A 15,972-nucleotide genomic window follows, 5' to 3' on the forward strand; every position below is an offset into this window, starting at 1 on the left:
ATGGTTTTACTAAAAAGTATGAGTTTTTGTTAAATTGATGCCATTAATAAAGTTCAAAATCATCTCTAATTTGTTTGATTTTATGTAATTTTTATATCAGTATATTATGGTAGCACTATTTACCCATAGAGTGCTCAATTTACCCCATGCTCATTTTACCCCTACCTTTGGGTAAGTTGTGCCATAGGACTAACTTTTTTTGATGGGTCATCGTCCTAAAACAATAATAATTAGATAACTCCTTTTAATTTCCATGGGTAGACAACAACCTGAGGTAACTATGTTAACTATTATTTGAAACAAATACACTTTAATTTTGCAGTAAAATCATCAACTGTAAAAAGTGGCTCATGTCACCCTGTCCTCCCCTGATGCAGAAAAACAGCTCATACAAGTTTTATAAATGATTAATATATTATTGACGCATTCATGTGTATGTAGCATCTGTTACTGTTGTATCTGGTGAAGGTAGAGCAAAATGAACTAGTTTATATAATGTTGGGTAGTTTAACCTGTGACAGTGTGTCATATTTTATGAACTCATCAGATGTTTTCTTTAATATAATCTGAAAATATGTAAAGTAACTATAGGTCTCAAATGAATATAGTGGAGGAAAAAAGGACATTTCCCTCCAAAATATGGTAAAGTAGAAGTATTAAGTTTCATAAAGAAATACTTAAGTACCTCAGGAGAACATGTACTTATTTACTTTCCATCACTGCACTCATGATACAAGCTGAAGTTGTAAAAAGGCTGAACTGCAACTGTACTTCCATGAAAAAATGCAGGTGTTCTCTATTTGATGTCATTATAAACTTTAAGATTTCCTTTTGTCAAACATTTACTTTCTGTTCTAGATATTATATTCATACTTAAAAGCTTAAATCCATCTATATGATGAACTAGAAAAGTAAAGGTTCAGACAGGTGCAAGCTAACAAGAAAATAAGGAATTTCCAGCGAGATGCAGCACATTTCATCACTGTGGAGATGTTTGTATTGCAGGTTTCGGGCTGTAAGGTGTTTAAACACAGCAGCAGTTTACAGTCAACCAAGCTGTTTGTGTAATTCAATAATACCGTTTTACTTCTAATAAGCCAAAAGCCTACGTGCACACCGACACACTGAGGAAAGTGATTTTCCAGTTTTGACAGTGATGCAGTGATCAGACCTGCATCACAGCGGATAAATGTTTTCCTGTTTCTGGGAAGGTAAACGTTTCTCTCTGCACACACAAAGATCACACAGCAGCTTCTGCTTCAACAGCTTTATTTAGCTCAAGAATGCATATCAGGATAAACCGTAAAAATAAAAAGGAAAAACATTACAACAGTATGAAATTTTCTCCCGTATTCTGAATCACTGGGGACATTTAGAGCAGAGCCTGTGTGTTGCTAACAGGTCGTTTCCTCCTGGATGATAAAAAGGCACAGAGAGCTTTGGAAGAGCTAACATGTCTGAAATAAACAAAAAAAATGGCCATTTCACATTAATTTAGGACGGATAGTTTAGAGTTGGCAGTTTACATGTTATAAGAAAATCTTCCCTTAACTGTCTGTGGACAAATAAAAACAGACAGCGTAGTAGCATCACAATATCTCATTAAACTCTTCTACTTACATGTGAGGCACAATTTGTTACAAGTCAAATAAAATATAAGAAAAACATTAATACTAGTGTTTCATTACATTTCTAAACGTATATATATATAGAGAGAGAGAGAACCTCTACCGTTTGTCTCATTAATCATTAACTATTTCACTACCGCAACTTAATCAGATAATATATTTAAAGTTATAATAAAAGGATGTATCAAACTGCATGAATCAACATGTTTCATGGTTTTTGTTTTAGTCCACTTTGACGCCAGATATCAGCTGATAGGGAGTGTTAGATAAAGTAAACCCCACCCACCCGGCACGTCAGGAGGATTAAAACAAACACCTACAAGAATAAATTGCAGATAACTGTTGACTCAGGCAGATAACATAGAAGTTGAGAATTCATCTTTCTTGTAAAATGCACCATTTAAAAAAAAAGGAAGTGTATAAAAAGATGCCACTGAAACGATCGATGTTGCCACTGATGTTCGCAAGTTTCTTTGACTCAGAAAAAAAAACGCAGAAAACGTTCCTATTCGACGTTTGGCTCAAAGTCAAAGCAGAGCATTATGGGAGTTCCTGCACAGGTTTTTTTTACATGTTTAAATGATGACAAAGATGTTAAATATGGTCAGAAAAAACTTGAAAGCTGCACAGAGAAAAAGACTTTTCAGGTTTGTCACGCTGTTAAACGTTTTTTTAACACCTTTTAAAATAAAATGTAGCACCACCTGCTGTTTCCGTGAATCAGATGAAACAGACAGACCACAATGACAATTCTTTCTCACATTAAATCAGCGATGAAGTGTAGAAGAACAAATGCAGAAGAAAAAACCAACTGCGAAACTGACTGAGAGCGGACCGCAGCACTTTCAGCCTGACCTTTAAAACACCTCATCTCAGCTTTTGATTCACAGTGAGAGAAAGAAAAAAAAAAACCCATAACATGTGACTGTCTTGATTCAGCTACAAGCAACGGCATGGTTACACAGCGGATGTTGTGAGTGTGTCTAAATGTGTGTGTATGTGTGTGCGCGCTCAAGGTTGCTATGTTTTTTTTTGCTGGACAGATCTGGCGTCGGAGTTTCTCGCTTTTGAACGCAGAAGTTGAGCCATCTCTTGAACTGACTGACTGACGGGTGCTTCATCAGGTCATAGGTGAGAGAGGCGGCGACAGGTCGGGCGGGCGTGGTACGAAGATGTCCCTCATCAGAGCTGGAAGAGACAGAAAAGACACTGTTAGGTCGGATCATGCACATATCCAGCTCTATATTTGTAATCTGGGGCTCTACTGGAATATCTTTGCATGATACAGTTAAAAAAAACTCCTTATTTATCGTAAACTGGCCCTTAATGCAGCCCCTCAGTTCAGCCTCTGTCTGAAAACAGGCCGTTTTAGCTCCTGCTCTGTTCTGATTGGTTAAACAAACAATAGTTTTTCTCTTAATTTACTCAAAATGTCAACTTCTCACATATCAATGGCCGAAGAGTAAAACCTCCTATCTGAAAAATGCACTTTTTTGAGAAAACTAATGCTATTTGTTAAGGATACCCAATACATAATACACTGTTTTTGGACTATATTATTATATTATGTGTTAACAATACCGACTAGGTATTAATGCCTCTCAAAGTGCAGATAGGAGCTTTTGTACTTGGTGCAAGTTGGAGGAGGTTCTACAACACGATGCTCTAAATTAAGTTAATAATTAAAATTAAATTAAAAATGAAATTAAGTTTGTTTTCAGGTAAAAAGATGCAGTAAATGTAATAGTTACTACATTGTAGTATACTAGGGTCAGATCTCCTTAAATTCAGTGTATTTGCTTCCTCTTTCACTAGAAATGAAAGTGATTGTGTAACACACTCGTGCTGCAGCCTCTCAACACACTCAGAGACTCTGTGTTGTGTTTTTGTTTTGTTGTGTGACTTTTCTGTCACAACGAAGGGCGGGATTATCTTACAGACAGACTGAATATGAGCAGCCTTCCTTGTTCTCATCATCCAAAGTGAAATCAGCCAATCAGAACATTCTGCAGATATGAGGTTTTACGCTTTGGCCATCGATATATCTGTACATGTTCGAGCCTTAACCAGGGATGCACTATGTGTGCTGAAGTCCTCCACCTGCTTCAGTTGATTATTGAGATGCAATTACAGTCCAGGCAGAATCAATATGACCAGAACACTTATCAATATTTGGTGTAAACACAAACTGCTCATGATCAGAGGTTATTATCCAGATACATCACATGTTAATGTCAGAAATGGGGTTTTAGATAAATAAATATATAGCTACTGTATACGTATACTGTAGACAGATAAAAGAATCTCTAATAAAATCAAAGACTAACAGAATATGTAATTGTGTGACATAAAAATATAAAATAACTTAAAAATTGGGATCTGAAAAGCAACATCAACACCATGACCAGTGTCGTCCATATGTGATGAAAAAGTATAAGTAAATATAAGTAATGTGCACTAAATAAACAGCTTGAGTAGCTTGAGTCTGAGAGGAGTGAGCTGTTATGTAATAACATAAATCTGTCCGATGGATCAGTGATTGATAAAACAGGCAGGAGAGACGTAGAGCTCCGTCGTGTCCACCAGAGGGCGTCGTGTCACCTTGATCACTCTGGAAGCCACAAACTAAAACATGTTTTACTATCGAAGTTAAAGTCAAACCTCAAGATCTCAACGTCAGGAATTAATTAGACAGACTTCTCTATTTCACTGTTTCATTTTTATCAATTAGTTGTGAGGGGATTTTTTTATTAGAAAGCTGAAAGTAGAGAAGTGACAGAAAATGAAGCGGAAGAGAGAGAGAGAGATGGAAAATAACACGCAGAGGTCTATAACTCTGTGTGTGTGAGAATCATACCTGCAGTATCACAGAGTCCCTGCATGCCTCCTAGAACAGGGTCTCTGTCTGTGAGCAGCTGACTCCGTCCTCCAGGACCCGGGTCCAGGAGCAGATCTGATTGGTCGGTTTCCTCCAGAGAACCCTGAACAGGAAGTTAAAAAAAAAAACAGTCAGAGGAGCAACAAAAACTTAAACACAGAGGTTAAATTCCCTCTAAGTCATTAACTGACACTGAAAATGTGGCTTCATTAATAGGGGTGATGTCATTCTGTTAACTTTTTACCTTTTGAAAGGTAATATATTAATGAATTACACCTGTTACATTATGTGTAAACTGAGTTATTAGAGTAAAAAACATGTAAATATGATTGAAATATTGATTAACAGTGATCAGAGCTTCATAAGCTCATCTTGTTCTGTACTTCCTGTCTGTTGCTGTCAGACGGTTTGGATGAGAGCACCTGTGAAACTATTGGCCTGCGATCTGTCAGCGTTTATCAGAATTTTTAGAACTTCACTGCAAACGGAGCTCGAAAACGACCAAACTGAACTGAATCAAAGCAAACTAACTAAACAAAGAGTCTTGTTTCACTCGACAGTCTCTGCTCTGCAAAAAAAAGGTCAGGCATTAAAAATGTCTCCTATCAGCAGATCGTTTTTTCTGACAGTTTCACTTGTTTTCCAGTGAAATTCAAGGAACCGATTACTAACAGCGGAAAGTTCTCGAGCCAGAAAATGATCCTTCTTTTAAATTCCTTGATTCTCTTGTAACCTTTTAAAGAAAAGTGCTAGATAAACATTTTTCCCCTTGCTTTTATTACTCCTCTTCCTCCTCCTCCTCCATTCACCAGTAATCTGTGGCTGAGAAGCAGTTCCTCTTCTATTGAGGAAGGATCCTGTTTCTGTCTCTTGTCCTGAATCATCAGCTGGGACGGCATTTCCTCATCTGGGTTATGGGTCCTAAAAGAGAGACAATAAATCTTGTGAGACATTTGTAGTCTTTAGAGATAACTGACGTTCATTCACTCCCATTGTAGGATTAGTAAAGATTAAGAATGGGGAAAAATATTGCAATGTTATTAGTCATCTTATTTTGAAAGGAAAATGTCTGTGAAGTTTCAAGATAGCTGCTCCCACAGACCGTCATATACTGTATATTCAGATTTCTGCTGCTTTGCAAACGTCCTACTTTACTCCAAAAGGTGCATTTTTTCCCCTTCAAGTCTCCTCCAAATGACTTCATATCAGACGTGTAACGTGACTGATCATCAAAGTCTTGTACACAAATATAAACAAACAAGACAGATGTTGCAGACTGCAGCAGGAGAAGGTTATCTCATCTTTTTATATATATATTTTTACACATTTGCATATTTTTATGTGACATTTTCTCGTCTAATTAACATGTTTACTGTCAAACATCTGCTCCATCTCTCTCTTTAGTTCATATTTTCTACACTTTTTCCCTCTTATCGGATCATTTGAGGGTTAAAGGAGGGACGTCGTCGACTGGTTGCTGTCGGTGGTCTTTTGAAGGATAAACGTGCGGGAGGGAACTGTTCTATCGTACCGTTTCCTGCTCGCTGAGACTACGGGCGTCACAGCCGAGGGCTCAGACGAAGAGGAGGGAGATTTGTCGGCTTCCTCTGGGAGGCTGCTGAGGAAGGTCAGCTGGAAGTCATCGTCCATAGAGATGTAAGGAGCCAACATGTCCAGGTCCATCCCCTCCATGTACTGAGAAAAGACAGACAGGAAATTAAAAATAAGAGAGAAACAGAGATGGAAACTAGTGTTCATACTTTCAAAGTTGTGCACAAATAACTGTAAAATCTAACTTTCACAGTTTTAGTGCTGTTTTGTTTTAAATGATTTAATCTCTACATCATGTGGGCATTTGTGAGTTTCTATTCTGAAACACATTTTTAAAGCTGGATCATGAGAACTTATACTTTTTACAGCTACAGCATCAGATGTCGACCAGGACGATATCTGATGGATTGTTAATAGTTTACGGATCACAGCATCTTTATCACATTCTTGCTCTTTTGAAGATCAACTCAGATGTTTGTTTTCCTTTTTTTTTTTTGGCCCAATTTTCACAAACTCAACTCATATCAGATTAAACTCATTTCATTCTGAATTGAAACCAAAAGTTGTTTTTTTTTCTGCTTCAAGAGGTTCAGTTTCTAACGAATGATTCCACAAATAGAAGGTGAATAGAAAATAGAAATGCAAATAAGCAGCTGTTCAAAGTTATTTAGAAAAACAATAAATGCCTCTACACTGTTCTAATATTCATCCTGAGACTTGTAGTTCACATTTTTTCATAATATTGCAACAAATAAAAACAAATAAGGAGCCCTTCAGATTTGATGACGTCATAAATAACAGAGGAAAGGACAGAAACATGGTCTTCTAATCTAAGTGAAGGTTTATCTGTGTGTCCTGCTTTTACCTCCAGTGTTTGTCCTTCTGCCTTCTGACTGTCTTCTGGCCAAACAGCGAAGAACTGCTCGACCTTGCTGGTGTCCATCACTTCCCGCTCACAAGAGCCCTGAGGGAGGAGACGACAAATCTGACTGAGAGACACTTTCAGAGGAAAAAAAGAAAAAGATTTTAAATATTTAAGGTTTGTATTTACCGGCTCTTGCTTAGGATCAGGTGATGATGATGATGATGATGATGAGGGTGGAGTGATGGGATTGAAGATGGGTGAGAGGAGCTGGCGCAGCTGTGGCGTGCAGAGATCCTGCGGATGGTCCAGCACTGAGCTCGGACTGAGCGGATTGGCGAACGACAGCTCGACGAAATCTGACAGAGACAGAAAACACGAAGAGTTCAGACGACTCAGCCGACGGATTCAACTGGTTCCCAACAGCTCGGACACAGATCACTGATCGAAGACTAACTGTCTTATTTAAGAATGTAAGATTCTTGATAATTTTGAGAAACCTTAAGTCACAAAACAAGCCTCATGTAAAGCTATTGCTCTATAATTTGACCACATTATTTTATGCAAACTGGGGAGAAAAAAATCAATTTATAATGTCTAATTTGTTTCTCTACATTTAATTTTTGCAACTTTTAGTACAACTTAATCACCATATATGAGGCCATAATTATTGATACTATAAATACAGGTAGTTAAAATAAAAGTATTTCATTCATCATGTACCGTAGTACACTTCTGCATGTTAGAGAGAGGAACGAGGAAAGTACATTTGATTCTGATGATGAGAAGTTTTATAACATAAGTTGCAAGTTCCTGTTTTGTGCAGACAATGAGGTAAACTAATAAATGACTTTTTAAAGAGTGATGCTCCTGTGAACATTAAAGTCTGACACAAACCTCCGGTCAGCGGTATGATGGTGTCTCCGGGCTCGGGAGCCAACTGGAGAAGCTCCTCCGGCTCCTCGTTCAGTTTCAAGAAAAGCTCCGCAGCGCTGCTGGGATTCGAACCCGCGTCGTCGGTCTGACCGCAGTCAGAGAGACGCTCGCCGTCGGGGTCACAGAGGTCAGAGGTCTCACATTCCTTTGCTGCAGCCGAAGGTGACTCGAGTTCAGCTTTAGGCAGCTGGCCGCAACGGATCTGCTCGACGGAGAAAACGACGTCCGGCTGCTCTATGGCGCTGCAGAAGAGAGAGGAGAAGAAGAAAAAATAGAAATAAAAAGAAGTTGTCTTCTTGGTCATGTTTTGGTTTCTGAGTTTGCAGCTCTGTCCCAACTCGTGTTAGAGCAAGAGTTATGTGACGCAACCTCGCTGTTTTTTTAAAGTACCTGAGTATGAAGTTGAGGCAGACGACGGCCTCGGGTTGCGACGTCTTGCTGCTGTAGAGGACGGTGGCCTGAGTCTCCGCCCAGACGAAGCCGCCGCTGTTCGCCAGGAAACGGTAGTGACTGGTGCTCACCTGACCTTTGGAGAGCACTACACAGCGTGGACGGAGAGACGTAAACAGAAGAGAGATCAGTAAAGAGGGATGGACGCAAAGTACATACATGAAATACTGCGGCATTAATAAAATCCTGTTCCTGTGTGGGCAGACACATCCTCTATCTGGTTTGTTTACAGACTTATGACATATTTCTGCAACACCAAAACAATGACTGATGTTTTGTGTTGCTCTGTGGGCAAAAAAAATCTACAATCCTTGAAACAAAAGAATTAGAAACACATTGAATAACCTCAGATATGCAAATATGGTGAAAAATCTCATGGCAAATTTTACATTTCGCAGATAGAAGGTGACAAATCTTGTGTTTCAAAGAAAGTCTAGATGTTTATATCCATTATTAATACTGTATTCTAGGTATTTTTATAGAGATGTGCTGCATATTTAAGTTAAAAACAAAGGAAATAAAAATTTTGTTCATAATCACTTCATTGTAATTACATGTGTGTGTCTTTTCTCTGATATGGTACACACACACACACACACATATACACTCACATGTGTGCAGGCTCTTGTTGACGTGATCAGAGTCGAGCGCGTGATGAAACTCAAAGGCTGAACGGCCAATCAGATCGTCAGGTTTGTATCCCACTAACTCTGTCACCCTGGAAACAGAAAGAGGAAGAGAACAAAAACAACAGACGAATTTAAAAAAAAGAACAAATAAACAGGTTTTCTGAGGGATTTGACATTCTAGTTTTTCATTAAAAAAAAAAAAACTGTTCTCTTGCATCCCATCAACAGGAGGTCAAAGGTCAGGGTCTAGCTGGTGGTCCTACCTGCCCTCGCAGTGTGTGAAGCGCAGGTCCATGCTGTGGCGGGTGAGGAAGGTGCAGGTGTCCAGAGGGAACTCCACACTGGACGGGTGAGGGACAGGCTCACACAGCACAGTCATCACTCTGGCTGCAGGGGGCGACGAGGAGCCGCCGAACGGTCGCATGTGACCTGTGCAGTGAAGAACCTGCAGAGAAGGGAAGATAAATTTAGATACCGTTTTAGCAGCAATTTCACAATAATACTTTTAAATAGCTTGATTAACTGAGTTAGAAACATGTTTTTCTAAACTAATCTAACACCGAGGCCCTCTGCAGGAAAACAGAGCAGGCTGAGGTCCTTCAATATGTGCACGAGCTGCTACGGATGTTCTACCAGTCTGCAGTGACCAGTGTTTGCTGTGGTGTACTGGGGGAGGTGGCATAAGGACAGGCAAGCTGGTGAGGAAGGCCGTCTCCGTGGAGGGAGACGGAGCTGGACGGTGTGGAGGCAGCAACAGAGAAGACGATGAGAGAGAAGCTGATCATGGACAACGACTCTCATCCTCTCTACGCTGAGCTCAGGAACACGTTCAGCCACAGACTCTTTCAGCCACGTGTCTTTAACCGCTTAGTGGATTCCTTTGTGCAATCAGCCATCAGACTCCACAACGCCACAATAACTCCTACCTCCACTGACTGAGACTCAAAACCACACATCACTCACAGTTTAACTGTCACTGATATTGCACATGTTTATACAGATACTACTATGAGTGTGTGTACGTGTGTATATTTTTAGGACACGCAGATCTACTTTACTGTATCTATTCTGTTTCTACTTACTTGTTTTTAATGTATAAATTTGAATCCCTTGTGCTGCTCAAACTGAATTTCATCTTAAAGCCACAAACTGTTTAATCATCTTGCATGTCGTCTATGTCATGTATAGTCACAAGTCTTCATAGTCAAATCTCTCTGGTGTCTGATGCTGGTCATTAAAATGACATGAAATTTTAATATTTTCTGTTCAGAGCTGTTAAAAGTGTGTTTTGCACATCAAGTCCCTTTGATGCGGTTAAATATTCCAGCTGTGTGACGCATTTCTGTCCCTGTTTTATGTATTTACTGCTTCTTGGCCAAATACTGAAACGTCTGTGTTTATGCTTTCAAGCCTGAGGTCAAGTTTTTTTAGAGAATTAGGCCAAATAGTCAAGTAGATCAAGTCTCACAATCTAAATCATGTTTTTATTTCTGTCTCTCAAGTTGAAGTTGAGTTCAAAGCTTCGGTCTGCAGCTCTGGTGTCAACAAATATGGTATCAGGCATAAATGAACACAGGACATCTGTTGCTCTGCGGTGAGTGTGTGAACTCTATGTACCGAGTGTGTTTCAGTGTGAGCAACTGTGAGTGAACTAGGAACACAGAACAGCATGAAGAGAACAAGGCCGACTGCCAGAGATGGTCCGACCCACTCGTATCTCTTTCAGGCTGGACTTGTGTACAGTACCAGTCAAAAGTTACCAGTTGACTGGTACTGTATGTGTGTGTGTGTGTGTGTGTGTGTGTGTGTGTCCTCAGAGAAGCCCGTCTTGGCTTGGCTTTAGCGCTGAGTTAAGTGTGTGTATGTGTGTCTTTTTATGAAGTCTGTTAAAACAACCTTCCAAGTGGCGGACTTGATGTTGACGGTGCGCCCCCTGCTGGTCAGTGTGCTCTTCATTCGCAGGAAGAAGTTCCTCTCGCTCGCCTGTGCTGTCAACGGTTTCTTACTCGAACCTGAAAACAACGAGACAGAAATTTTATCAACTCAAAATAAGCTCTTTGAGTTGTGTTTTCAAACTAAGACATCTATCATTTATAGAAAAATAAAGTCAGAACTATCTTAATAAAATGATTGAAAACACAGAAATCTTACAAAACTATGATCAAATCATTTCTTTGCCAAAAAAAGCGGGTGTGTTTGTCCAACATTAACACGGATCCAAGCTTTATGTCATAATTCCTGTTTGGATTTGAGAGGAAATCTTGAATATGTTATATCTGTTTTTAAGGATTCTTATCATAATAAGTGGTGTGTCTGACCTGGGCGTGAAGCCAGCAGGTCTCGGAGCTCCTCCTGATCACAGGGATGAACAAAGTCATAGACACTCTGACCCAGCAGCTCCAGCTGTGGACCATAAAAAACAACAACATCTGTCAGTAACTTGAAGTTTTGCACATGTGTTATATATAAATACATGTATTTAGTACGACTGACGCCTTAGTTAAAGGCTTGTCTGGACTTCACTTTTTAAACTACATTATACTTTTTTGGAAATGTTGAAATGAATCAAAACAAACTGTATCAAATTAAATCCTTGTGCTGAATCTTTGCTGAGAGAAGTGACAGTGAATGTTATGATTACTGGATTAAATCATTACAGCCCTGTGATACTCAGTGGGACAGGAAGTTTCGCTCTGTATTTCATCACGAGGTTATTGTAACCTAGTTGTGCTTCAGTGAGAAACTGGATCTCAAACAGAACTAAAAATAGATTTCAGGGATGTCTTGTCTCTCTCCATCCTGCTCGAGTTACTGAGAATAGGTCACATACTATCCCAGAGGCGTACAGTAAAAGCACCGACTCCGATTAAAGAAACAGTCGTTATAAACCAAGTGTAGTAAAAATCTGGAACCACAAAGTATATGTACGAAATGATTATGATGGAGGTAATTCTACTTCTAAAGTTGAATGAACCTAAAGAGCCTGACAGGTGAGAAGAAGCAGCTGAAACAGACACATAAACAGGAAGTCAGCAGGTTTGAAATGTGTGAAAGAAACTTAATACGTGAACGTATCAGATACTTTATGATCTGTGTGTCCAATGTTTTTACCAACATGTGTGAATCTAATTATTATATCTATATATATATATAATATCTATTATACCTGAGTGATGCCGATGTGTCTGCTGACATTGTCTGTCAGGTAGATCATGTCTCCTTCCTCCGTCATCACCATGATGAAACCAGCCAACACCTGAGGATAGAAAGAGTCCATTGGATCTTCTTCCACCTCCTCCTCCTCCTCCTCCTCCTCTTCCTTCTCCTCCTCCTCCTCCTCCTTCTCTTCTTCTTCTTCTTTAGACGACTCCTTTTGATTCTCACCTGTTGTAAAAACAACCAGATGATTATTGCGGCAGACAGAACTTGTTTCAGAGCAGATCTTTAATTGTTTGTAAGCTTCTGTTGGATTATTAATGAAAATAGAAGGAATAACTCAATTTCTGCATTTTTAAACTTGCACGTCTGCACATAATGGAAATTATATTATACATTAGTGGAGTTTTCATGAACCAAAAGTATTTTCTTACCACTGTCTGACTATAACAATCCATCATTTGTTAAAGAAATGACAGTTAATATAATTATCCCATTTTCCCAGTGATTTAACATTTAACCTTGTAACGAATTCAACTCAAAGTATAAAAACTTTCATCCACAGTTGAGTAAAATAAACCGTTCTCTTTTTTCCTCCCTCCTCCGGCGAAGTTTCGGGGTTATGAAAGCTGTCAGCGGAGCCACGCGTCAGAGATCCTGATGCATTTTTCATATTTTGTCATCTGAGTAATATAAATTCAACGATGTCCCTTCATTATTGATGAGTTCATTACTCTGTTCTCACACCTGAGGGAACAAAACTTATGCCGAGCCAACTCATATCACCGGGATAACACGCTGATAGAAAAACACTCGTGCAGAGTATCGGAGCGCTGCTTTTTCCAATCAAGCAGGCTCGAGAAGCCTGACTGAGTTCACTATTGAATCTCCTTCAGTCATGAAGGGGAGACGAGAGGATTTTAATTGAGACGACTGAGACGTGGGGAATGTTATAGCGATGTATCAGCCAGGTGGAGGCCGAGCGATCGCTCAATATCCTCACGTTTCATTGAGTTATGATGTTTTTTAAGGAGTTAGAGGAGAGTAAGCAAGTTAAAGACAAACAAATAATTGAGAAACCGTGTCTGAACCTGACGGGAGTATCTGGTTCAGGATTATCTGCAGATTCTCACCGGGTTGGAGGAGGTGGCGCATCCGCAGGTAGCTGAGGGTGACTCTCATGATGGCGGCTTTGTCCAGGTGGCTGGAGATTCGGCGGGGGAGGGGGAGAGTGCGGGCGAGCTCATAAAAGACCTCTGTCTCCTTACTCCGCCTGCACCTGGCCGCATCACGGGAATGCAGCTTCCTCTGCTCTGAACTGGTCCTGGAGGAGGAGGAAGAGGAGGAGGAGGAGGATGAGAGGGATGTGGGATAGGTGTGTTGGGACAAGAGAGAAATGTTTGAAGAAAAGAAGAGGAAGAAAGTGAAAGAAGGGGATATAAAAAGAGGAAGAATGAGAGGGAAAGAGGAGGAGGAGGACAAAGAAAGAAAGAGCGTTTAGATGTCATAAACAAAAAAGAAGGGAGAGGCGGGTGGGGAGATGAGGAGAGACGGCAGAAATGTGGGAGAAAAACAAGAGTTGAAATGGGACAGAAAAGAAAATATGTCAGCAAGGAGTTAAGGATCAACAGAAGAGAAAGAAAAAAAGATCATATCACACTCCCTCCATCACGTCCTCTCAGCCTTTTAAACATTTTCCCCTCAAAAACAACCCTCAGGTATCCATTTTTTTTCAGTTCTCTCCATGTTTTTCCTTTTTTTTCTCTGTTAAAGACACTGTTTTCATTGTTTGTTTGATCTAAAACACACAAGTGCATTTCTGTAAGTTCAATGATAAGAAACTGAAGAAAACCCTGATTAAAATACTGTAAATACACCAACGTTTCATATTACTAACATTTGCTAAATGGGAAATTAAACCTGCAAAATTAAACATTAAAGTTCTGCTGCTGTGATCTTTAAAGCATCATCATCATTTATCTGAGACTGATTTTAATGTCTCTTTTCAAATCATATCATCTGATGAAGTCACATCTACAACCAAATAACACGGATCGTTTAAAAGAAATGAAAACACTCTTTCAGATTCTATCAACAAATTCCAAAAGGTTCCTCCCAGATGATGTTTTCCAACTCAGCTGTGATCTGTGATGACTTTTAAAAAACTGTGAGCTGTAAGAAAATTTGGGAGTTTTGATGCAACAACGAAAAAAATCAAGGGCTGCATCTTCCTGCTTATCCTCAATTAACACTCATCACTGACACTTTCAATTATGACGGATATGATTCAAACTTTTATTGCTTTTTAAAAGCCTTAAAATCTTCAGTTTTGTCTTGAGACCCTCCGACGTCCCGCTGGGGTTTGCTCGACTCCGCTTAAGGAACCACAGCAGCGACCCTTCTATAAATTCATCCTTGGCATTCTTGAAAGAGGGAGGGAGGCGGGGGGGCATAAAGACCTCCATCTCTTTATTCGGGCTATAAACATTCCTAGATTTTTTTTTTTTTTTTTTTGCCCAAAGTAGGAAAATAATGGACAGCAAAAATAGAGAGAAATGTCCAAAAACTGAAGAGAACAGAATGTTATTTAGCTACTGGGAAAGTGTCCAGATCCTCCCTCGCTGTTTGTTTTTTCCCTCTCTCTCTCTCTCTGAATCCAGAAACATGTGCTGACAAAAGGGACAAAAGCAGGGTTAAATTTCTCACACACACACACATATACAGTGTTTTGTACAGTGGGCGGATATCCAATCACATCCAATTAGACACAGAAAGCAACACTGTGGATTTGCTCTACTTGAAATGACTTCAAACGCAACTAATTTCTGCCCTTTGAAACTACAAACACTTGTAATGTGCAGCGACTGTTGTTAGAGTGCCGTAACAAGACAAAAAAAGGAACCAATAATCACTGACAATAAAAGAAACATTAACTTTAGTATCACTCAGAGCTCAGTCAGGCTTTCTGATGAATGATTAAACACACGACAAGGACAAAACACAAGATACTGCTTCAAAAATATCTCCTCAGTTTTGACTGTGATACAAGATAAACTGATACTATACACTACAATACAAAACCATATAATTCAACATGCAATAATGTCTGCACTTCCTGAAAATTATACTGTAGTTTTACTGTATACAGTGTTACGGTCCAGCTGTGGGCGCGACATGAAAATGAGAAACGCCAGCAACAAGGAATTTTGGCGCCTTTTCAATGTTTTTGTCATAGTTTTTTGGCTTCAGGGTGGGCTAGCAGCAAAACAACAACCAGAAGGAAACTAAAGTTACTGAACCTCGAATTACCGAACCAAAGAAAAGAAACAAAAATATAAATCACTGACCAAAAGAACAAAAACAGGAGAAGAAGTTAAATCAAAATGCCGCCCGCCCCTGCAGAACCCAGGCTGTTATTTGCAAAAGCTATTTACAACCTTCTACACAACAACATAATGGCCGGCAGGGTGGTCAGCTTGGTTCCAGCCTTTCAAAACCACAAGTTTGGAGACTGGAACCAGTCAGCTCCCTGGATTAACGTCCACACTCACACTCATTCACTCAGCCAATCAGGGAAGCTCATCTGCAGCCCGTTACAAAGCAGGATTAGCAGAGAAAGTGAGAGAGACGACTAAAGCACATACACAAATACACAGAAAATGTTTATGTGACCTCTGAGTCACAACAACAGTGGCCCTGGAGGGTGTGTGGCGGATATTCATCATTTTGAGATTAGTGCACAGCTTGGATTTGGCATCCTCATTCTTGTTGCAGTCGAGTAAAAATGGTTTGGCACAAAATATACATAAACTGTTCATATAGTTTTATGTAATATTTATGTTTTTCTGTCTACTCTGTTTATACAACATTCATGACTCTGTC

General features: G+C 39.6%; 1 protein-coding gene across 2 annotated transcripts in view; it reads right to left on the minus strand.

Annotated features, from left to right (window-relative positions):
• Positions 1 to 1,252: 1,252 nt before the first annotated feature.
• hif1al (hypoxia inducible factor 1 subunit alpha, like) overlaps positions 1,253 to 15,972 on the minus strand; it is a 28,099-nt gene continuing 13,379 nt past the window's right edge. Inside the window, exons 2-15 of one of the 2 annotated variants that reach the window (XM_042413521.1) lie at positions 13,224 to 13,414; positions 12,101 to 12,318; positions 11,253 to 11,337; positions 10,831 to 10,946; positions 9,198 to 9,379; positions 8,917 to 9,023; positions 8,246 to 8,393; positions 7,817 to 8,097; positions 7,109 to 7,278; positions 6,923 to 7,021; positions 6,038 to 6,201; positions 5,316 to 5,427; positions 4,486 to 4,609; positions 1,253 to 2,816 (exon numbers count right to left, since the gene is read on the minus strand). In XM_042413521.1, the coding sequence (XP_042269455.1) occupies positions 2,749 to 2,816; positions 4,486 to 4,609; positions 5,316 to 5,427; positions 6,038 to 6,201; positions 6,923 to 7,021; positions 7,109 to 7,278; positions 7,817 to 8,097; positions 8,246 to 8,393; positions 8,917 to 9,023; positions 9,198 to 9,379; positions 10,831 to 10,946; positions 11,253 to 11,337; positions 12,101 to 12,318; positions 13,224 to 13,414 (2,065 nt within the window). In that variant the 3' untranslated portion in view covers positions 1,253 to 2,748. Of the gene's footprint in view, positions 2,817 to 4,485; positions 4,610 to 5,315; positions 5,428 to 6,037; positions 6,202 to 6,922; positions 7,279 to 7,816; positions 8,098 to 8,245; positions 8,394 to 8,916; positions 9,024 to 9,197; positions 9,380 to 10,830; positions 10,947 to 11,252; positions 11,338 to 12,100; positions 12,319 to 13,223; positions 13,415 to 15,972 lie in introns of both variants that reach the window. The other variant, XM_042413520.1, reaches the window with a different exon arrangement.

Source organism: Thunnus maccoyii, chromosome 6 (assembly GCF_910596095.1).
Source record: "Thunnus maccoyii chromosome 6, fThuMac1.1, whole genome shotgun sequence".
Lineage (NCBI taxonomy): Eukaryota > Metazoa > Chordata > Actinopteri > Scombriformes > Scombridae > Thunnus > Thunnus maccoyii.